Source organism: Hemitrygon akajei, chromosome 13, assembly GCF_048418815.1.
Source record: "Hemitrygon akajei chromosome 13, sHemAka1.3, whole genome shotgun sequence".
NCBI lineage: Eukaryota > Metazoa > Chordata > Chondrichthyes > Myliobatiformes > Dasyatidae > Hemitrygon > Hemitrygon akajei.
In genome coordinates, this window is record NC_133136.1 from 106,642,086 (window position 1) to 106,667,690 (window position 25,605).

Sequence of the window (25,605 nt, forward strand, 5' to 3'; positions counted from 1 at the left end):
CCTGTATATTCATGCGATCTATATCCCACCACCCTGAATATTCATGTGATCTATATCCCACCACCCTGTATATTCATGCGATCTATATCCCACCACCCTGTATATTCATGTGATCTATATCCCACCACCCTGTATATTGATGTGATCTATATCCCACCACCCTTTATATTCATGTGATCTATATCCCTCCACCCTGTATATTCATGTGATCTATATCCCACCTCCCTGTATATTCATGTGATCTATATCCCACCACCCTTTATATTCATGTGATCTATATCCCTCCACCCTGTATATTCATGTGATCTATATCCCTCCACCCTGTATATTCATGTGATCTATATCCCACCACCCTGTATATTTATGCGATCTATATCCCACCACCTGCATATTCATGCGATCTATATCCCACCACCCTGTATATTCATGCGATCGATATCCCACCACCCTGTATATTTATGCGATCTATATCACACCACCCTGTATATTCATGCGATCTATATCCCAGCACCCTGTATATTCATGTGATCTATATCCCACCACCCTGTATATTCATGCGATCTATATCCCACCACCCTGTATATTCATGCGATCTATATCCCAGCACCCTGTATATTCATGCGATCTATATCCCACCACCCTGTATATTCATGCGTTCGATATCCCAGCACCCTGTATATTCATGCGATCTATATCCCACCACCCTGTATATTCATGTGATCTATATCCCACCACCCTGTATATTCATGCGATCTATATCCCAGCACCCTGTATATTCATGCGATCTATATCCCAGCACCCTGTATATTCATGCGATCTATATCCCACCACCCTGTATATTCATGCGTTCGATATCCCAGCACCCTGTATATTCATGCGATCTATATCCCACCACCCTGTATATTCATGTGATCTATATCCCACCACCCTGTATATTCATGTGATCTATATCCCACCACCCTGTATATTCATGCGATCTATATCCCACCACCCTGTATATTCATGCGATCTATATCCCACCACCCTGTATATTCATGCGTTCGATATCCCAGCACCCTGTATATTCATGCGATCTATATCCCACCACCCTGTATATTCATGTGATCTATATCCCACCACCCTGTATATTCATGTGATCTATATCCCACCACCCTGCATATTCATGTGATCTATATCCCACCACCCTGTATATTCATGCGATCTATATCCCACCACCTGCATATTCATGCGATCTATATCCCACCACCCTGTATATTCATGCGATCTATATCCCACCACCTGCATATTCATGCGATCTATATCCCTCCATCCTGCATATTCATGTGATCTATATCCCTCCACCCTGTATATTCATGCGATCTATATCCCACCACCCTGTATATTCATGCGATCTATATCCCACCACCTGCATATTCATGCGATCTATATCCCTCCACCCTGCATATTCATGTGATCTATATCCCTCCACCCTGTATATTCATGCGATCTATATCCCACCACCCTGTATATTCATGTGATCTATATCCCACCACCCTGTATATTCATGTGATCTATATCCCACCACCCTGTATATTCATGCGATCTATATCCCTCATTCCCTGCATATTCATGCGATCTATATCCCACCACCTGCATATTCATGTGATCTATATCCCACCACCCTGTATATTCATGCGATCTATATCCCACCACCCTGCATATTCATGCGATCTATATCCCACCACCCTGTATATTCATGCGTTCGATATCCCAGCACCCTGCATATTCATGTGATCTATATCCCACCACCCTGTATATTCATGCGATCTATATCCCACCACCCTGTATATTCATGCGATCTATATCCCCCCACCCTGTATATTCATGTGATCTATATCCCACCACCCTGTATATTCATGTGATCTATATCCCACCACCCTGTATATTCATGTGATCTATATCCCACCACCCTGTATATTCATGCGATCTATATCCCTCATTCCCTGCATATTCATGCGATCTATATCCCACCACCTGCATATTCATGTGATCTATATCCCACCACCCTGTATATTCATGCGATCTATATCCCACCACCCTGTATATTCATGCGATCTATATCCCACCACCCTGTATATTCATGCGATCTATATCCCACCACCCTGTATATTCATGCGATCGATATCCCACCACCCTGTATATTCATGCGATCTATATCCCACCACCCTGTATATTCATGCGATCTATATCCCACCACCCTGTATATTCATGCGATCTATATCCCACCACCCTGTATATTCATGTGATCTATATCCCACCACCCTGCATGTTCATGTGATCTATATCCCACCACCCTGTATGTTCATGCGATCTATATCCCACCACCTGCATATTCATGCGATCTATATCCCACCACCTGCATATTCATGCGATCTATATCCCTCCACCCTGTATATTCATGTGATCTATATCCCACCACCCTGTATATTCATGCGATCTATATCCCACCACCCTGTATATTCATGCGATCTATATCCCACCACCCTGTATATTCATGCGTTCTATATCCCACCACCCTGTATATTCATGCGATCTATATCCCACCACCCTGTATATTCATGCATTCTATATCCCACCACCCTGTATATTCATGCGTTCTATATCCCACCACCCTGTATATTCATGCGTTCTATATCCCACCACCCTGTATATTCATGCGATCTATATCCCACCACCCTGTATATTCATGCGATCGATATCCCACCACCCTGTATATTCATGCGATCTATATCCCACCACCCTGTATATTCATGCGATCTATTTCCCACCACCCTGTATATTCTTGCGATCTATATCCCACCACCTGCATATTCTTGCGATCTATATCCCTCCACCCTGCATATTCATGTGATCTATATCCCTCCACCCTGTATATTCATGTGTTCTATATCCCACCACCTGCATATTCATGCGATCTATATCCCTCCACCCTGTATATTCATGCGATCTATATCCCACCACCCTGTATATTCATGCGATCTATATCCCACCACCCTGTATATTCATGCGATCTATATCCCACCACCCTGTATATTCATGCGATCTATATCCCACCACCCTGTATATTCATGCGATCTATATCCCACCACCCTGTATATTCATGTGATCTATATCCCACCACACTGTATATTCATGCGATCTATATCCCACCACCCTGTATATTCATGCGATCTATATCCCACCACCCTGTATATTCATGCGATCTATATCCCACCACCCTGTATATTCATGCGATCTATATCCCACCACCCTGAATATTCATGCGATCTATATCCCACCACCCTGTATATTCATGCGATCTATATCCCACCACCCTGTATATTCATGCGATCTATATCCCACCACCCTGTATATTCATGCGATCTATATCCCACCACCCTGTATATTCATGCGATCTATATCCCACCACCCTGTATATTCATGCGATCTATATCCCACCACCCTGTATATTCATGCGATCTATATCCCACCACCCTGTATATTCATGCGATCTATATCCCACCACCCTGTATATTCATGTGATCTATATCCCACCACACTGTATATTCATGTGATCTATATCCCACCACCCTGTATATTCATGCGATCTATATCCCACCACCCTGTATATTCATGCGATCTATATCCCACCACCCTGTATATTCATGCGATCTATATCCCACCACCCTGTATATTCATGCGATCTATATCCCACCACCCTGTATATTCATGCGATCTATATCCCACCACCCTGTATATTCATGCGATCTATATCCCACCACCCTGTATATTCATGCGATCTATATCCCACCACCCTGTATATTCATGCGATCTATATCCCACCACCCTGTATATTCATGTGATCTATATCCCACCACCCTGTATATTCATGTGATCTATATCCCACCACCCTGTATATTCATGTGATCTATATCCCACCACCCTGTATATTCATGTGATCTATATCCCACCACCCTGTATATTCATGTGATCTATATCCCACCAGACTGTATATTCATGCGCCCATCTAAAAGCCTCTTAAATGCCAGTATTGTATCTGCTTCCACCACTCTCCCTGGCAGCTCATTCCAGGCAGCCACCACTCTGTGTAAAAAACACTTGCTCAACACATCTTGAAACTTGCTCCCTCCCACCCTAGATGCATGTCCTCTAATATTTCACATTTCTCCCCTGTGAAGAAAGCTTGTGTAGTACAGTGGAATTTTCTCCTGCCATTTCATTGGCCAGCAAGAACCATCTTAAAGTATAAGGAAAGGATAACTTTATTATTGGGTGTGTTTGGCTCATGGCTCTGGGGACACAATAACGGCACCGCTTTGTGAACATATGTGGAAGAGGAGTGAGGTGGGATGTTAAGGTATATGGGGCATTCCACAAGACCTTTGGCCTTGACGTCTAAGGCATGATTTGAAAATGCAATTTGACCAATCAATGTGGCCTTCACTTTAAGGCCTACTTTCTGCCAACAGATATGGGATCTCAACGCCTTTCATCCGATAAAATAAACATAGCAAGGCAATTTTTCCTCCATTAAGAACATAGAAAATCTACAGCATGTTACAGGCCCTTCGGCCCACAATGTTCTGCTGACCTTGTAATCTACTCTAGAAGCTGCCTAGAAATTCCCTACCACATAGCCCTCTATTTTACTAAGCTCGATGTACCTATCTAAGAATCTCTTGAAAGACCCTATTGTATCCGCCTCCTCTACCATAGTTGGCAGTGCATTCCATGCACCCACCACTCTCTGTGTGAAAAACTTACCTCTGACATCCCCTCTATACCTTCTTCCAAGCACCTTAAAACTATGCCCTCTCATGTTATCCATTTCAGCCCTGGGAAAAAGCCTATGACTATCTACACGATCAATCCCTCATATCATCTTATACACCCCCATCAGGTCCCTTCTCATCCTCTATCACTCCAAGGAGAAAAGGGCAAGTTCACTCAACCTATTCTCGTAAGGTATGCTCTCCAATCCAAGCAACACCCTTATAAATCTCCTCTGCACTCTGTCTATAGTATCTACATCCTTCCTGTCATGAAGTGACCAGAACTGAACACAGTACTCTTAGTGGGATCTAACTAAAGTCTTATATAGCTGTAACCTTACCTCACGGCTCTTGAACTCAATCCATGGTCGATGAAGGCCAACGCACCATATGCCTTCTTAACAACACTGTCAACCTGCACAGCAGCTTTGAGTGTCCTATGGACATGGACCCAAAGATCTTGCTGATCTTCCACACTGCCAAGAGTCTTACCATTAATATTATATTCTGTCTTTAAATTTGACCTACCAAAATGAACCACTTTCACACTTAACTGGGTGAACTCCATCTGCCACTTTTCAGCCCAGTTCTGCATCCTATCAATGTCCCGCTGTAACCCCTCTGACAACCCTCCAGACTATCCACAACACCCCAACTTTTGTATCATCAGCAAAGTTACTAACCCACCCTTCTACTTCCTCATCCAGGCTATTTATAAAAATCACAAAGAGGAGGAGTCCCAGAACAGATCCCTGCAGAACACCACTGGTCACCTGCCTCCATGCAGAATACGAACCATCAACAACTACCCTTTGCCTTCTGTGGGCAAGCCAGTTCTGGATCCACAAAGCCAGGTCTCCTTGAATTCCATGCTTCATTACTTTCTGAATGAGCCTGGCATGGGAAAACTTATCAAATGTCTTACTGAATTCAATAAACTCTACATCCACTATTCTGTACATTTACAAAGACAGGTCTGTAAAAAGGGCCCGAAAAATCACTGGGGACCCGAGTCACCCCAACCACAAACTGTTCCAGCTGCTACCATCCGGGAAACAGTGCCACAGCATAAAAGCCAGGACCAACAGGCTCCGGGACAGCTTCTTCCACCAGGCGATCAGACTGATTAATTCATGCTGACGGAACTGTATTTCTATGTTATATTGACTGTCCTGTTGTACATACTATTTATTATAAATTACTATAAACTGCACATTTAGATGCAGATGTAACATAAAGATTTTTACTCCACATGTATATGAAGGAAGTAAGTAATAAAGTCAATTCAATTCAATTCACTGCTCTACCTTCAGCAATGCGTTTTGTTACATCGTCAAATAATTCAATCAGGTTCATAAGGCATGACCTGCCCTTGACAAAGCCATGTTGACTGTCCCTAATCAGATTATGTCTCTCCAATTGCTCATAAATCCTGCCTCTCAGGATCTTCTCCAACAACTTGCCCACCACTGAAATAAGACTCACTGGTCTATAATTTCCTGGGTTATCTCTACTCCTTTTTTTGAACAAGGGAACAATGTTTGCAACTTTCCAATCCTCTGGTATTTCTTCCACCCCTATTGATGATGCAAGGGTCATCGTCAGAGGCTCAGCAGTCTCCTCCCTCGCTTCCCACAGTTATGATTTTCCCATAAATCTCCTCTCATCCCCTTCAAACTGTAAAGTTCTTACTGAGCAAACTGAGGAAGATCAGCTTATTAAATGTTTTTTCGGATTCAAACAACTGAAGTGTTGCAGGACTTCTCGTCAGCACCCACGAAGATTCAGGCAGGGTAGAAATAAATATCGATCTCAACATACAAAAACTGAACTGGAATTTTAACTAGAATGAGATACAATGAAACCACAGTATTGTAGGAAGCTTAACTGATCCTTGTATCATCAAATTTCTGCTTACCCAAAGTTAAGGTAAAGTTGTTCAGGCACTGTAATACACTCCTTGGAAAAGCTAAAATCATGCAAACATTTCAATTGCCCACAATCCTAGTATATCCACTGTTCTAGCACACTGACATTTATTACGCGGGAAGAGCAGGAAAGAAGAATGGGAAGGAAGGTAATATTCTGGATTCTTTAAAGCAAAATCACTATTAATATATTGGAAAACTTATAACATTTCATATACTTTCATACAGGTTTCACACAACCTACATCAGTGTGTCTTTGCCCTTTAAGTGGAAAACAGACTATCACTAAAATGATACTGAACTGTCTCTATTCATCCACAATTAGTACTTCCTAAATCACATTTAAGTTAGTTAGAACAACTGTCACTATGCTGCTATAGTGCTTTTAACTGACAAAAAGGAAGTGCATTAACAATGAAGTGTCAGATATGTCTAAAAGAGAAACTGAACCGCTTTATACCACCACCTATTATATCCCATGGTCTATGACATCATAGTCACTTTATCACAATTAAAATAGAAGGTAATCATTCTTGATGCAATGAAATAATACTAAATCTTTTTTGGCATGCTTTTTTCATGATATGCTTTAGATAAACATGCCTATTTTAAAAATTAAACATAATACAATTCACTGAATAAATTTCTGTTCGATGTGTGAGTACAGCAGATTACACAACACTTCCCCAATACTTTGTGATAGAGATATGAAATAAAGAGGCTAAATTATGTATTCTCAGTTATATCCTTTACAGTAAATAACTTACCACTTCCAAGCAGTCTACTATTTTCACAAGTTTATCTTCTGGTAAGTTCTTAAGCAAAGAAACACTAGAAAAATACATGGGATATAAGTATTAATAAACATACCCGATTTCAGTAAGTTTGCAAGGTAAATAATTCTGTATAGAAACATAGAAACATAAAAAATTGGTGCAGGAGTAGGCCATTCAGCCCTTTGAACCTGCACCGCCATTCAGTATGATCATGCCTGATCATCCAACTCAGAACCCTGTACCTGCTTTCTCTCCATACCCCCTGATCCCTTTAGCCACAAGGGCCATATCTAACTTCCTCTTAAATATAGCCAATGAACCAGCCTCAACTGTTTCCTGTGGCAGAGAATTCCACAGATTCACCACTCTCTGTGTGAAGAAGTTTTTCCTCATCTCGGTCCTAAAAGGCTTCCCCTTTATCCTTAAACTGTGACCCCTTGTTCTGGACTTCCCCAACATCGGAAACAATCTTCCTGCATCTAGCCTGTCCAATCCCTTTAGAATTTTATACGTTTCAATAAGATCCCCCCTCAATCTTCTAAATTCCAGTGAGTATAAGCCTAGTTGATCCAGTCGTTCTTCATATGAAAGTCCTGCCATCCCAGGAATCAATCTGGTGAACCTTCTTTGTACTCCCTCTATGGCAAGAATGTCTTTCCTCAGATTAGGGGACCAAAACTGCACACAATACTCTAGGTGTATAAATTTTGACATGCAAAGAGCCAATGCTTCATTTCATAATCTGTGTTAATATTCAGGATCTTTCATATAAAAGATACAGAGAACTACGAGCACAAAACAGACTCTGTAACAAATGCAAAATAGACAATGTTACAGTACAATGTGTCTGGATGGATAACCAAGCAGGAACATGCTTGAATTTACTTTGAAAAGGAGATTGAGTGATAGTCCTGTTTCCATTTAAGTGACAACATGCACAATTAAGATTATCCTGCTTTTGTTGGGAGTATTAAATGAATATTAATCTGAAATCATAAGAAATGCGCTGACTCAAAGTTGTGCACATGCTGAATGTTCCAAGTATTACATAAAGCATCATTCCAAATTTAAATGCAGTCTGTAAATTCTGGTGGCAGCACCCTGATCACGTGTCAAAAGTTAAATAGCAAACTACAGGAATCCCAATGCATTATTTGGGCCATTAAGGTTGATTTATCACATACCTTTTTAATAAAACAATGCTTCCTTTTATTTTAAATCTCTTCCTCTCTGTTCCTGAAACCCAGACCAAGCACAAGAGCAAGTATGTTCCCTCCAGTTTCCTTTGCCACATTCATTGCTCAACAAAAATCTGAAAACTTGTTAGCTGCTAACATCACATTGCACATTGTGGGAGTTGGTTATAGTACAGTAACCGAATGTTCACTGCTCAAAGAAGTACTTTGGGACATCCTGAGGTCACAAAAGACACCATATAATTGTAAGTTTGTCTTTGCTTTTGAGATCTTTACATATTACATGTACTGTGCATGCTATCACAGGGAATTATGACACTGAAATTTACCTTCTGAGGAAGTTTCTGTATTGCTCATGTCTCGCCTGAGTTGTTCTTCTCATAATATTCTGAAAGACTTCTCGATCCAGAACCCAGGTTTTGACACAGGTTACAGCTTTAAGAGGACAATCACAGGATGAGTTATGACACGTCAACTTCCAGCTGCTTTCTTTTATACATAACAATCTGGATGACCGTGGATTTGTTAGCAAATTCTGTGCGCCAGTCCACATTAAACCTGGAAAGCCTCACAATTTGTTCCTGCTCATGACTGGAGCTGCTGATCTTGGCTGCAATCAGCTATTGTGATCTGGATTGGAAGCAAATTAATTTTTGTGGCTTTCTGATCACCAACCAATGAGTTGTTGCTTCAGATGTGCTTTATAAACATTAGATTGGAAGGTCCCTGGCTCGTGACTTCCCCAGTGGTAGAATGCTGCCCTTATTAACGTTCACAAGTCAAATGGAAATTAAACCCTAACACAAAAAGAGGATAAAAATGTAAAGAAATAGGTGATGATCATACTTCCCAATTTTCTGACCTCATGAGAGTATTTTTTAGCTACAGAGGATTCAAACCTACACCTAGTTTTACTCAAGGGAATCTGATCTCATACTATGTGTTAATAATGTAATTGAACTAAGCTTCTGCACACCTTATGATTCATTGCTGAGTGGACGGAGTGGCAAATGTAACTAATGTCCAGCTAAGCTCCAAATATGGATTTCTATTTTCAGCAAAACCCCAGTAAACGGATTGGTAAACAGCTAAAGATTTTAGGGAGTTAGGTAGAAAGCTGAAAAACAGGACTTCCAGAGTAGTAATTTCTGGTTTGTTGCTTGTATCATGTGCCAGTGGGCGTAAGAATAGGATGATTTGGCAGGTGAATGCGTGGCTGAGGAACTGGTGCAGGAAGCACAGGTTCAGATTTATGGTTCATTGGGATCTCTTCTGGGGAAGGTACAACCTGTACAAAAGGGATGCGTTACGCCTAAACCGAGAGAGACCAATATCCTTGAGTGTAGGATTGCTAGAGTTATTCGGGAGGGTTTAAACTAATTTGGCAGGGAGATGGGAACCAGAGTGATAATGCTGAGGATGAGGTAGTTGGTTTACAAACAGAGGCAATGTTTAGCGACACTCCCAGCAAGGAGAGGCTTATGATTGGGCAAAACTGCAGTCAACAGGATGAGTTGCAATGTAAAAGGTGGTCAAAGTCGAAAAGAGAGAATACAGGACGGAAAGTATTATATTTGAATGCATGCAGTATACGGAATAAGGTAGATGAACTGGAAGCACAATTACATATTGGCAGGTATGATGTTGCGGATATCATTGAATCCTGGTGCAAGAAGATTATAGCTGGGAGTTCAATGTCCAAGAATACACATTGTATCAAAAGGACAAGCAGGTAAGCACGGGCAGAGGCGCGGCTCTGTCGGTAAAAAATTGAAATCAAGTCATTAAAAGAGGTGACATAGAGTCGAAAGGGATTGAATTGCTGTGGATAGAGCTAAGAAACTACAAGGGTTTAAAAAAAAACCTGATGGGAGTTATATACAGACCCACAAACACTAGTAAAGATGAGGCCTACAAATTACAACGGGAGATAGAAATTGCATGCCAAAAGGGCAATGTTACAATCGGCAGGAGGGATTTCAAGATTTCAATATGCAGGTAGATTGGGAAAATAAGGTTAGTGCTGGATCCCAAGTGGAGGAAATTTCTAGAATGCTACAAAATGGCTTTTTAGAGCAGCTCATGGTTGAGCCCACTTAGGGATCAGCTATTCTGGATATGATGTTTTGCCAAGAACCAGAAATGATTAGAGAACTTAAAGTAAAAGAACCATTATGGGCAAGTGGGCACACCCTGAAATTTGAAAAGGAGAAGCTCAGTATTACAAATGGAGTAAAGGGAATTAGAGGGGTATGAGAGAGGAGATGGCCAAAATTGATTGGAAAAAAACACTGGCAGGGATGGCAGCAGAGCAGTAATGGCTGGAATTTTTGGAGGCAATTCAGAAGACACGGGACATATACATCCCAAAGAGGAAGAAGTATTCTAAAGGCAAGATGACACAATGGTGGCTGACAAGAGAAGTGAAAGCCAACATAAAAGCCAAAGAAAGGGCATATAATAAAGCAAAAATTAGTGGAAAATCAGAGGACTGGGAAACTTTTAAAAGCCAACAGAAGGCAACTAAAAATCATTAAGAAGAAAAAGATGGAATATGAAAGTAAGCTAGCCAATAATATTAAGGAGGATACAAAAAGTTTCATCAGATACATAAAGTGTGAAAAAAGCAAGAGTGGATATCAAACTGCTGGAAAATGATGCTGGAGAGATAGAAATGGAAGACAAGGAAATGGCAGATGAACTGAATAAGTATTTTGTATCAGCCTTTGCTGTGAAAGACAGTAGCACTGTGCTGGAAGTTTGGGAATATCAGGGGTCTGAAGTATGTGAAGTTGTATTTACTAGGGAGAAGTTTCTTGGAAAACTGAAAGGTCTGAAAGTAAATACATCATCTAGATCAAATGGTGTACACCCAGCGTTCTGAAAGAGGTGGCTGAAGAGATTGTAGAGACATTAGTAATAATTTTTCAAGGATCATTAGATTCTGGAATGGTTCCAGAAGACTGGAAAACTGCAAATGTCACTCCACTCTTCAAGAAGGGAGAGAGGCAGAAGGAAGGAGACTATAGGCCAATTAGTCTGACCTCAGTGATTTGGAAGATGTTGGAGTCGATTGTTAAGGACATGGTTTCAGGGTAATTGAAGGCACATGATAAAAAAAAGGCCATATTCAGCGTTATTTCCTCAAGGGAAAATCTTGCCTGATGAATCTGTTGGAATGACTTGAAGAAACAACAAACAGGATAGATGAAGGAAAATCCATGGATCTTGTGTACTTGGACTTTCAAGGTGCCACATGAGACTGCGTGACAAGTTAACAGCCCATGGTTTTACAGAAAAAATACTAACACAGATAAAGCAGTGGCTAATTGGCAGGAGGCAAAGACTGGGAATGAAGGGAGCCTTTTCTGGTTGGCTGTTGGTGACTAGTTGTGTTCCACAGAGATCTGTGTTGGAACTGATTCTTTTTTTTTAAATTTATTAAATTTTTAGAAAATTACAAAGAATAAATGTAATGATAAAATAGTAAGAAAGAGAAAAAATAATATTAACCCTCCCCCCCTCCCCTTAACCCTCCCCCCCTTAACCCTTGTCTAAAGAAAAAAACAGAAAGAAGAGAAAGATTGCCTGGATATCGGAGGATCCCCACATGCTCCATGGAGTTCAAAATAATTTTAATTTTTATTTTTACTTTCCCCAATTACTTTATAATTTTATCTTCAAAGGACCAATGTATTTAATCCTATCTTTTGTAGGTATGGGAGCCAAATTTTTGAAAATATATCATATTCATTTCTTAGATTGTATGTAATTTTTTCAAGTGGAATACAACTATATATTTCATTATTCCAGTGATCCATAGTTAAATATAAATCAGATTTCCAAGTAACTGCGATAACTTTTTTGGCTACTGCCAATGCAATTTTTATAAATTTTTTCTGATACTTATTCAGTTTAAGTTTCGGTATTGTCCCTTCATTGTCTCCTAATAAAAATAATATTGGACTATGTGGGAGTTGTACTCCAGTAATTTGTTCCAATAAAAGTCTTAGATTTATCCAAAATGATTGGATTTTAAAACAAGACCAAGTAGAATGTAAAAAAGTACCAATTTCTTGATTACATCGAAAACATTGGTCAGACATATTTGAATTTAATCTATTTATTTTCTGTGGTGTTATATATAATTGATGTAAAAAATTATATTGTACTAATCTAAGTCGAACATTTCTCTTTATGGAGAACTGATTCTTTTTACATTATATGTCAATGATTTAGATGGTGGAATTGATGGCTCTGTTGCACAATTTGTGGACGATACGAAGATGGGTGGAGTGGCAGGAAGTTTTGTGCAAATGGGGGGATATTGAAGGACTTAGACAAATGAGGAGAATGGGCAAAGAAGTGGCAGATGGAATACAGTGTTGGGAAGTGTATGGTCATGCACTTCGGTAACATAAATGAAAAGCTTGACTATTTTCTAAATGGAGAGAAAGTGGAAAAATCTGATGCACGAAGGGATTTGGGAGTCCAAGGTTATTTTGCAGTTTGAGTCTGTGGTGAGGAGGCAAATGCAATGTTAGCATTCATTTCAAGGGGTCTAGAATATAAAAGCAAGGATGTAATATTGAGACTTGATAAAGCACTGGTGAGGCCTCACAACCTTATTGTGACCAGGTTTGGGCTCCTTATCTTAGAAAAGATGTGCTGAACCTGGAAAAGGTTCAAAGGAGGTTTTGAAAATGATTCCAGGATTGAACGGCTTGTCATATGAAGAGACCTATCCAATACTGAAAGGCCTCAATAGAGTGGATGTGGAGAGAGTGTTTCCTATGGTGGGAGAGTCTGTGACCAGAGGACACAGCCCCAGAATAGAAACATAGAAACATAGAAAATAGGTGCAGGAGTGGGCCATTCGGCCCTTCAAGCCTGCACCACCATTCAGTATGATCATGGCTGATCATCCAACTCAGAACCCTGTACCTGCTTTCTCTCCATACCCCCTGATCCCTTTAGCCACAAAGGCCATATCTAACTTCTTCTTAAATATAGCCAATGAACCGGCCTCAACTGTTTCCTATGGCAGAGAATTCCACAGATTCACCACTCTCTGTGTGAAGAAGTTTTTCCTCATCTCGGTCCTAAAAGGCTTCCCCTTTATCCTTAAACTGTGACCCCTCGTTCTGGACTTCCCCAACATCGGAAACAATCTTCCTGCATCTAGCCTGTCCAATCCCTTTAGAATTTTATACGTTTCAATAAGATCCCCCCTCAATCTTCTAAATTCCAGTGAGTATAAGCCTAGTTGATCCAGTCTTTCTTCATATGAAAGTCCTGCCATCCCAGGAATCAATCTGATGAACCTTCTCTGTACTCCCTCTATGGCAAGAATGTCTTTCCTCAGATTAGGGGACCAAAACTGCACACAATATTCTAGGTGCGGTCTCACCAACGCCTTGTACAACTGCAGTAGAACCTCCCTGCTCCTGTACTCAAATCCTTTTGCTATGAATGCCAACATACCATTTGCCTTTTCCATCGCCTGCTGTACCTGCATGCCCACCTTCAATGACTGGTGTACAATGACACCCAGGTCTCGTTGCATCTCCCCTTTTCCTAATCGGCCACCATTCAGATAATAATTTGTTTTCCTGTTCTTGCAACCAAAGTGGATAACCTCACATTTATCCACATTAAATTGCATCTGCCATGAATTTGCCCACTCACCTAACCTATCCAAGTCACCCTGCATCCTCTTAGCATCCTCCTCACAGCTAACACTGCCGCCCAGCTTCGTGTCATCCGCGAACTTGGAGATGCTGCATTTAATTCCCTCGTCTAAATCATTAATATATATTGTAAACAACTGGGGTCCCAGCACTGAGCCTTGCGGTAGCCCACTAGTCACTGCCTACCATTCTGAAAAGGTCCTGTTTACTCCCACTCTTTGCTTCCTGTCTGCCAACCAATTCTCTATCCACATCAATACCATACCCCCAATACCGTGTGCTTTAAGTTTGCACACTAATCTCCTGTGTGGGACCTTGTCAAAAGCCTTTTGAAAATCTAAATATACCACATCCACTGGCTCTCCCCTATCCACTCTACTAGTTACATCTTCAAAAAATTCTCTAAGATTCGTCAGACATGATTTTCCTTTGACAAATCCATGCTGACTTTGTCCGATGATTTCACCTCTTTCCAAATGTGCTGTTATCACATCTTTGATAACCGACTCTAGCATTTTCCCCACCACCGATGTCAGACTAACCGGTCTATAATTCCCCGGTTTCTCTCTCCCTCCTTTTTTAAGAAAGTGGGGTTACATTAGCCACCCTCCAATCCTCAGGAACTAATCCAGGATCTAAGGAGTTTTGAAAAATTATCACTAATGCATCCACTATTTCTTGGGCTACTTCCTTAAGCACTCTGGGATGCAGACCATCTGGCCTTGGGGATTTATCTGCCTTTAATCCCTTCAATTTACCTAACACCACTTCCCTACTAACATGTATTTCCCTCAGTTCCTCCATCTCACTAGACCCTTGATCCCTTACTATTTCCGGAAGATTATTTATGTCCTCCTTAGTGAAGACAGAACCAAAGTAGTTATTCAATTGGTCTGCCATGTCTTTGTTCCCTATGATCAATTCACCTGTTGCTGACTGTAAAGGACCTACATTTGTCTTGACCAATCTTTTTCTTTTCACATATCTATAAAAGCTTTTACAGTCAGTTTTTATGTTCCCTGCCAGCTTTCTCTCATAATCGTTTTTCCCTTTCCTAATTAAGCCCTTTGTCCTCCTCTGCTGGTCTCTGAATTTCTCCCAGTCCTCAGGTGTGCCGCTTTTTTTTGCTAATTTATATGTTTCTTCTTTGGACTTGATACTATCCCTAATTTCCCTTGTCAGCCACGGGTGCACTACCTTCCCTGGTTTATTCTTTTGCCAAACTGGGATGAGCAATTGTTGTAGTTCATCCATGCGATCTTTAAATGCTTGCCATTGCATATCCACCATCAACCCTTTAAGTATCATTTGTCAGTCTATCTTAGCTAATTCACGTCTCATACCTTCAAAGTTACCCTTCTTTAAGTTCAGAACCTTTGTTTCTGAATTAACTATGTCACTCTCTATCTTAATGAAGAATTCCACCATATTATGGTCACTCTTACCCAAGGGGCCTCGCACGACAAGATTGCTAACTAACCCTTCCTCATTGCTCAATACCCAATCTAGAATGGCCTGCTCTCTAGTTGGTTCCTCGACATGTTGGTTCAGAAAATCATCCCGCATACATTCCAAGAAATCCTCTTCCTCAGCACCCTTACCAATTTGGTTCACCCAATCTACATGTAGATTGAAGTCACCCATTATAACTACTGTTCCTTTATTGCACGCATTTCTAATTTTCTGTTTAGTGCCATCCCCAACCTCACTACTACTGTTAGGTGGCCTGTACACAACTCCCACCAGCGTTTTCTGCCCCTTAGTGTTATGCAGCTCTACCCACATCGATTCCACATCCTCCAGGCTAATATCCTTCCTTTCTATTGTGTTAATCTCCTCTCTAACCAGCAATGCTACCCCACCTCCTTTCCTTTCCTGTCTATCCCTCCTGAATATTGAATATCCCTGGATGTTGAGCTCCCATCCTTGGTCACCCTGGAGCCATGTCTCTGTGATCCCAACTATATCATATTCATTAATAACTATCTGCACATTCAATTCATCCACCTTGTTATGAATGCTCCTCGCATTGACACACAAAGCCTTCAGGCTTGTTTTTACAACACTCTTAGCCCTTATACAATTATGTTGAAAAGTGGCTCTTTTTGCTTTTTGTCCTGGATTTGCCTGCCTGCCACTTTTACTTTTCACCTTACTACTTTTTGCTTCTACCCTCATTTTACACCCCTCTGTCTCTCTGCACTTGTTCCCATCCCCCTGCCACACTAGTTTAAAGCCTCCTGAACAGCAGTAGCAAACGCTCCCCCTAGGACGTTGGTCCCAGTTCAGCCCAGGTGCAGACCGTCCTGTTTAAACCAGTCCCACCTCCCCCAGAACTGGTTCCAATGCCCCAGAAATTTGAATCCCTCCCCCTTGCACCATTTTTCAAGCCACATATCCATCTGAAATATCCTCCTATTTCTACTCTGACTAGCACGTGGCACTGGTAGTAATCCAGAGATTATTACCTTTGTGGTCCTACTTTTTAGTTTATCTCCTAACTCCCTAAATTGACCTTGTAGGACCTCATCCCATTTTTTACCTATATCGTTGGTACCTATGTGCACCACGACCACTGGCTGTTCACCCTCCCATTCCAGAATGTCCTGCAGCCACTCAGAGACATCCTTGACCCTTGCACCAGGGAGGCAACATACCATCCTGGAGTCTCGTTTGCGGCCGCAGAAACGCCTATCTATTCCCTTTACAATCGAATCCCCTATCACAATAGGTCTCCCACTGCTTTTCCTTCCCTCCTGTGCCGCAGAGCCACCCATGGTGCAATGAACTCGGCTGCTGCTGCCTTCCCCTGATGAGACATCTCCCCCAACAGTACCCAAAACAGTATATCTGTTTAGGAGGGAGATGACCCCAGGGGACTCCTGCACTACCTGCCTACTGCTATGCTGTCTAGTGGCCACCCCTTCCCTTTCTGCCTGTGTAGCCTTTACCTGCGGTGTGGCCAACTCACTAAACGTGCTATTCACGACTTCCTCAGCATCGCGGATGCTCCAGTATGAATCCAATCGCAGCTCCAGACGCTCAATGCGGTCTGCCAGAAGCTGCAGTTGGACACACTTCCTGCACACATAGTCGTCAGGGACACTGGAAGTATCCCTGATTTCCCACATGCTGCAGGATGAACAAACCACGGGGCCGATCTCAGCTGCCATGACCTACCCAATACTTGCCTCAACTTTTGAAACTTCCTCCTTTGAAAGGAATAGAGGGGCATTCTTTAAGAATGGAAATGAGGAAGAAGTTCTTCAGCCAGAGAGTGTGGTGAGCCTGTGGAATTCTTTGCCATAGCTGTGGAGGCCAAGTCTTTATGTATGTTCAGGGCAGAGATTGATAGATTCTTGTTTGGTCAGGGCCTGGAGGGATACGGAGAGAAAGCAGGAGATTGGGGCTGAGAGGGAAAATGGATCAGCCATGATGAAATGGTGGAGCAGACTCGATGGGCCAAATGGCCTAATTCTGCTCCTATTTCTTATAGTCTTATGGTCTAAATGTAACAAATAATCCTTGTGTAATGCATCTGACAAATGAATGGTAATTGCGCAGTCATGTAAAGAGCTGATAATGGAATAAAAAGCTCTACAAAACCAGATCAAAAGTAATAAGACAATATAGAATGTTTCAATGTTATAAAACTTCTAATTCAGCACTATTAATGCTATTATAGAAGCGAAAGTATTTGTGAAATCTGCACATTTACTTGATGTCATCATAAGTTATAAAACTATCAGTGATCGTTCAAATGCAATTAAAACAGGAAGAATAAATGTCAGGCAGCAATGGCACAATACCTACTTAATTTTAGCAAGAATAGCTACAAATTGGTTTGCATTGTTGTCAAGATTTATTTTATCACCTGAGCCCCAGATTAAATCAGTTTATTGTAGTCCTAATTATTCAAAATTCTATATTTAAAACTATTATGAATTGCCTCAAGAGACAGTTATGCAAGTAAAAGTTTTAATTATGATTTATTATAGACTGCAAATGTAATAATGCTATTGCTAGGGGGACAGTACAGTGTGAGGAGAGCTATTGTTTTACAGCTCCAGTGATTCGGGTTCAATCCTGATCACTCAGTGAGCTCAGAGGCTCCTGTCTGTTGTAACCCAGGTTAATTAAACCCAAAGATATAATGTTAGAAAGTTCTACCTGCAGAAGGATGAAAACAAGGTTTACCAATTTTAAAAAAAGGAGAATTGGAAAAATATACTATTCGAGAGTGGGGTGGGCTGGACACAGGACGGACAAGGAGAGGAACGCAGCAACGATTAGAAGCTGAAGACATGAACTGTTAACAGCAGAAACAGTAGTGAGTATCATTACCCTACTAACTTGAAACCCCCAGGGTGAAACCCCTGCAGCAGAAACAGTAGTGAGTATCATTACCCTAATAACTTGAAACCCCCAGGGTGAAACCCCTGGAGGAGAGACAATAGCAATAAAAGATTTATTGAAGCTACAGCTATAACATGTAGCAGCTTTAATGAGACAATATCGGCAGAGACCAGTGTCCAAAATCCCTACCATGTAGTCGGGAATTACTTCTGTAAAATCCTATCAAGGCATTTGGTCAAGTTCTTGTACAAGTTTGTGAATTGACGATGATAAACTATTTCATTTCAATTCACCAGGAAACAAGATGGCGAGCCACCCAAGATGAAGAACCAGCGCAGGAACAAAATGTGTAATGACAGAGAGGATTTAATACAGTTGTATATATAAGTTTATTTTCTTTTGAAGAATCCAAATTTGATTTTCTGCAAGAAATTATTATTTTTACAAAGACTTTGATAAGTTACTGAATGAGATTTACTTTGTTTAAGAGTTGTGATGTTGGAGAATTGTCGTGAAAGGTGTTAAACTCTGTATATATATATATATAATGTTTGAATTTGAATTTAAACTTATAGATATACTGCCTGGAACTGAAACTGAAGTTAACTATAATACTTGAGAATAGGAATTATATTTGGTTTTCTAATCAACTAGGGATAAGTAAAAAGGAAAGTTTAGTCTGTAAGCTTCTAAATAGGGAATAACACTAGATCTAATTAGATAAAGCAAGGTTATTCTAACAAATATCACTGATTCTAATTAAAAAAAGAATTTGTTGTGGTTTGATATCTAAGATTTGGAACCTAAACAGAATGATAAAATTTTGAATTGTTCTTAGAAACATAGAAACATAGAAAATAGGTGCAGGAGTAGGCCATTCGGCCCTTTGAGCCTGCACCGCCATTCAGTACGATCATGGCTGATCATCCAACTCAGAACCCTGTACCTGCTTTCTCTCCATACCCCCTGATCCCTTTAGCCACAAGGGCCATATCTAACTTCCTCTTAAATATAGCCAATGAACCGGCCTCAACTGTTTCCTGTGGCAGAGAATTCCACAGATTCACCACTCTCTGTGTGAAGAAGTTTTTCCTCATCTCGGTCCTAAAAGGTTTCCCCTTTATCCTTAAACTGTGACCCCTCGTTTTGGACTTCCCCAACATCAGAAACAATCTTCCTGCATCTAGCCTGTCCAATCCCTTAAGAATTTTATACGATTCAATAAGATCCCCCCTCAATCTTCTAAATTCCAGTGAGTATAAGCCTAGTTGATCCAGTCTTTCTTCATATGAAAGTCCTGCCATCCCGGGAATCAATCTGGTGAACTTTCTTTGTACTCCCTCTATGGCAAGAATGTCTTTCCTCAGATTAAGGGACCAAAACTGCACACAATACTCTAGGTGCGGTCTCACTAAGGCCTTGTACAACTGCAGTAGAATCTCCCTGCTCCTGTACTCGAATCCTTTTGCTATGAATGCCAACATACCATTTGCCTTTTCCATCGCCTGCTGTACCTGCATGCCCACTTTCAATAACTGGTGTACAATGACACCCAGGTCTCGTTGCACCTCCCCTTTTCCTAATCGGCCACCGTTCAGATAATAATCTGTTTTCCTGTTCTTGCAACCAAAGTGGATAACCTCACATTTATCCACATTAAATTGCATCTGTCATGAATTTGCCCACTCACCTAACCTATGCAAATCACTCTGCATCCTCTTAGCATCCTCCTCACAGCTAACACCGCTGCCCAGTTTCATGTCATCCTGCTCATGTAAATATTTTGTACATATTGTTTTTTCTTAAAAACAAAACCTTATTTCCAGAAGTGCATGGCTTCTAATCACTGCATCCTTCCGCTACCAGGATTCTTCTGCTGGCCTACTAGCACCCAGTATAATTTGATTTTCAAAGAGTGCAATGATTAGTCACACACGATAAGATGGTGCTACACGGGTGTTACACTGTTAGCCTTAAGATTTTATGATTAATTCTCCATAGTCAATAAAGTTTATAATAATTGGATGAGACTGGTTTTATGCACTTACATAACCATTCTTCACTAAGTTGGATTTTCTTGAAAAATGTTCTTGCCTTAGCTTCCCTTTCCTGAGAAAATTACCTTTTATGCTGGGTGATAGACTCTAAAGATGTAAACATATTGCACCTTCAACTCAATGGTCGACTTGCCATTGTCTACACACTATACTTCTAATATAGATTTGGAATTATTTTTTGAAGTAATTTGTCTTCATATTTAACCTGAAGAGTTAGTAGACCAACAAGTTTATCACTCCATGATATTGGTCCAAAGTGAAAATATTGATCCATGGATATTACTTGCAAAATAAGAGGAATACACTAGAAGGAAATAGTAATTGGGGGTTTAAAATCTCATTAAAATTCACCCTTGATGATGTTTAAAACTTAACTGCTGAAGATTTTTTATTTGCTCATTGGATAAGGACGATCCCTACCTTTCACTGATGCTGTCCTTGTGCAGTTATATAAAATCGCAAGTTCACCAAATGCAGTCCAAATGCCGATCAGTGTTAGAATTTTGCTGTTTTGGCGGACCTCCAGATTGCCTTCTGTTACAAAAAGACGAAGTAAAGAACAGCATAAACTAGAATATATATGAACAAACTAAGATCCAAGAGACAACATTCTTTGGCAATAGTTTTAGCTATATATGGATACGGATCATCCTTTTGTAAACAAATTTTTGAAAGCATTAGTTCAGATCTACTAGATGGTCATTTGGGAGACAGTCAATCATCTGGCTTTAACATTAAAAATACTCCTAGTCATTGATTTGTTAACCACATGTATTCCCTATTTAATTATAAAAACCCAGGCTCAGTTGATAGTGCTCTCAATACTTGTGATAGAGGGCTATGGGATCAATTTCCACTCCAGGCACTTGAGCAGAAATTTCAAGTGCCCAAAGAGAGTTTGGTCCTCTTAGAATTGCTGTCTTTTCAGGTCAATAGAAAGGTTTCAAAGACACTGCCAGAAAAAGAGGAGGGAATATTTCTCCCTTAAGGAACATCTTCTAATATCTTATAAAAACAAGAGATTCTGTAGATGCAGAGAAACATAGAAACCCTACAGCACAATACAGGCCCTTCGGCCCACAAAGCTGTACCGTACATGTCCTTACCTTAGAAATTACCTAGGGTTCCCATAGCCCTCTATTTTTCTAAGCTCAACGTACCTGTCCAGGAGTCTCTTAAAAGGCCCTATCATATCCGCCTCCACCACCGTCACTGGCAGCCCATTCCACGCACTCACCACTCTCTGCGTAAAAAACTTACCCCTGACATCTCCTCTGTACCTACTTCCAAGCAACTTAAAACTGTGCTCTCTCGTGCTAGCCATCCTGCCCCTGAGCCATCCAAGTCTCTGTAAAGGCCACAACATTATAGCTCTGAGTACTGATCCACGCTCTAAGCTCATCCGTTTTGTTCATAATACTCCTCACATTAAAATAGACACATCTCAAACCATCAGTCTGAGTGCTTCCCTTCTCCATCACCTGCTTATCCTCCCTCACACACTGTCTCTAAGCTTTCTCTATTTTTGAGCCAACCACCTCTTCCTCTGTCTCTTCAGTTCAGTTCCCACCCCACAACAATTCTAGTTTAAACTCTCCCCAACAGCCTTAGCAAACCTCCCCACCAGGATATTGGTCCCCCCAGGATTCAAGTGCAACCCATCCTTTTTGTACAGGTCACACCTGCCCCAAAAGAGGTCCCAATGATCCAGAAATCTGAATCGCTGCCCCCTGCTCCAATCCCTTAGCCACGTATTTATCCTCCACCTCATTCTATTCCTATATTCACCGTCATGTGCCACATGCAGTAATGTCGAGATTACTACCTTTGTTGTCCTGCTTCTCACCTTCCTTCCTAACTCCCTGTAGTCTGCTTTCAGGACCTCCTTCTTTTTTCCTGCCTATGTCGTTGGTACCAATATGTACCACAACCTCCAGCTGTTCTCCTTCCCAATTCAGGATATTGTGGACGTGACCAGAAACATCCCGGACCCTGGCACCTGGGAGGCAAACTACCATCTGTGCTTCTTTCCTGCGTCCACAGAATCACCTGTCTGACCCCCTAACTATAGAGTCCCCTATAACTGCTGCCATCCTCTTCCTTTCCCTACCCTTCTGAGCCACAGGGCCGGACTCAGCCGGAGGTGCAGCCACTGTTGCTTCCCCCAGGTAGGCCATCTCCCCCAACAGTACTCAAGCAGGAGTATTTATTGTCAAGGGGTACAGCCACGGGAGTGCTCTCTAGCGTCTGATTCCTGCCCTTCCCTCTCCTGACTGTTACCCAGTTATCTGTCTCCCCAGGCCATGGTGTGACTGTCTATAGCTCCTCTCTATCACCTCCTCACTTTCCCTGACCAGACAAAGGTCATCAAGTTGCATCACCGGTTCCCTAACATGTTCCCTAAGGAGCTGTAGCTCCCTAAGGCTGGGAGTCTCCTGCACTTCCCACATCTGACACCGAGCACAGAACACTGGCCTCACACACATTTTTCTTGTCTGTATTCTACACAGGCAATCTACCTCGCTTTGACCCATTATCGCCGCAGCCCCATTCATCCAAAGCCTTTCTCCTCTATCTCCCTCTACTCCATCGCCCACTCTATAAGGTGTCTCCTTTTAAACTTTTCTCGCTGTTTTCATTGGCTGACATCCATGCACTTGCGCAGTTGTGCCGCGATCAAACTGCTGAAGAAATGCGTCCTGATGAAGGGTCTCAATATGAAACGTCAACTATCTATTCCCTTCCATAGATGCTGCCTGACTTGCTGAGATATTTCAGCATTTTGGGTGTACTGCCTTACTAATATCTCACCATTTCTTTGAATGTTATTTTTGGACATTGTTGTATGTTTATGGCTATTCACCTTACAGAAATGGGGACAGTCAATAACAGTGGTATATCCTTGCAATTAATGTGGGTGCCAGATCATATTCCTGGGCCTTTTGATGACTTGGCAGATGAAGCACCTATTAGTTTGAGTACTTATAGGATGCAAATCAGGGTTCTATCAGTGACATAGCAATCTGATTATCAATTTATGACAACATTGCATGTAGTATCAACTCAAAGTTGTTTTTCTGTGATATTTTGGAGCTTTGTGATGCCCAGGATCCAGAAAAAACAACCTTGATCATTTGTCTTTTCTCTTGCCCAGGAACACTCAAACATTACCCCAGTTTAACCCAAGATGCCTATTATTGTGATCAACAGGAAAATGAGACCTGGGCCTCACATTTGAAAAGGTCTCCCATCAGAAGTCAGCCTAAGACCACACTCACTACACTACTGAAAATTTTTTCTTTTTATTAGTTATTTTCTGGGTTCTGGTCATCACTGGGAAAACCAGCATCTATTTCTATCTTTAATTGCATTTTAGAAGGTTCTGGGCCTCTCAACAGTCCTTTTAAATAGGGATTTCCATAAATTAAACCCAACTATGATAATGAGCAGATCAATTCTTCTCCCAATCTAACTTCAACACTAAAATCATGAACTTTACAAATTTTCCAAACCTGCCAGTACAAAAAGATGGTTTCCAGGTTCGCCTTGCTTAATAACGTAGTCACCAACTTGGTAGTTTTTCTCATACATACACTCTACCATGTCTCGGATATGCTGCATCTCCAATCGTTTAAGAAACTGGTTCTTGTTGAAGGCTGCAGTTATGAGCCTCTTCACCCTGTATTGGAAACAATATAGCCTATTACAATGAAAGATACTGTTAGAATTGGTTGTTTTTTTTTAATGCTTTTGGTAAGGTATTATTTGAATTAATGCAAGTCTAAAATTGTGGTTTTACTAACACAATTTGTACTTTTTCCCTAAACTTTTGTCCACTCCAACTAACTTCCTTGCTTCAACTATCTTGCACCATTACCAACTTCAGTTACTTCTAATTACCATTCATACCTACTTCCATTTCGAATTGTCTCGCCTCCTGACTCTTTTGTCCACTGCTTTTTAGAGAACCGATAGTACATGTTTTGTAATACGTTTGACCATGTGTTTGAGTCTGTGTCTGTGTGTGTGCATGGATAGCTACAAAAAGACCAACTAAGAAAGAGGAGAGAGATACTGTAGACAGGCAGATGAGCTATCTTTGAAGGTTCCTTGTCTCTACTGAAGGAAAACATGAAGGATAAAGAAGTTTTGTTAAGTTTATAAACAAAACTTTGGGTTGATCACACTTGGAAAACTAAGAGTACTTCATTACAAATTTAAAAGTAAGTCCAGTGAAGATTTGCTCCCATAAAATCAAAATTAATAGAAGTTTTTAAGATTATAAAAGAGTGCAAAAGATTAGATGTAGAGGAGATATCTTCAGTTATGTAAGAGGCCAGAGCTAATAAATGTTGGTAAATGCAGTTGGGCTACCCTAAAGCGTAGCTAAATGGATGCATCTAAGGTAAAATGCATGATAAAGTAGTATATATTTTGATGGGATTAGGCAAAAAAGGGTTGGAGGGAACTCATCTGAAACATAAACATCTTTTGGGCTGCATGCCTATCTTTATGCTGCATATCCTATAAAATTGTCCTGGCTGCCTGTGCTAAATGCACATATAAACTACCATTTGCTGAAGCATTCTATTTACAAATTTAAGCTCCATCAAAATAAATAGACGCTACCTGTTTACAGCAAGTGACCAATAATGAGTTTCTATCACTTTGGATTCAATATAAGGATTGGAGGATAGCCAATGTTGTCCTACTGTTTAACAATATCTCTAAAATAAACCAGGAAATTATAGGCCAGTGAGCTTGACATCAGCAGTGAGAAAGGTATCGGAA

At 40.9% G+C, this 25,605-nt stretch overlaps 1 protein-coding gene across 4 annotated transcripts in view; it reads right to left on the reverse strand.

The window, feature by feature from the left end:
- prkg2 (protein kinase cGMP-dependent 2) overlaps window positions 1-25,605 on the reverse strand; it is a 140,084-nt gene that overhangs the window by 84,689 nt on the left and 29,790 nt on the right. For all 4 annotated transcript variants that reach the window (XM_073065222.1, XM_073065223.1, XM_073065226.1 and 1 more), the window contains exons 2-5: window positions 24,327-24,493; window positions 21,235-21,348; window positions 9,041-9,146; window positions 7,507-7,570 (exon numbers count right to left, since the gene is read on the reverse strand). In XM_073065222.1, the coding sequence (XP_072921323.1) occupies window positions 7,507-7,570; window positions 9,041-9,146; window positions 21,235-21,348; window positions 24,327-24,493 (451 nt within the window). The remainder of the gene's footprint in view (window positions 1-7,506; window positions 7,571-9,040; window positions 9,147-21,234; window positions 21,349-24,326; window positions 24,494-25,605) is intronic.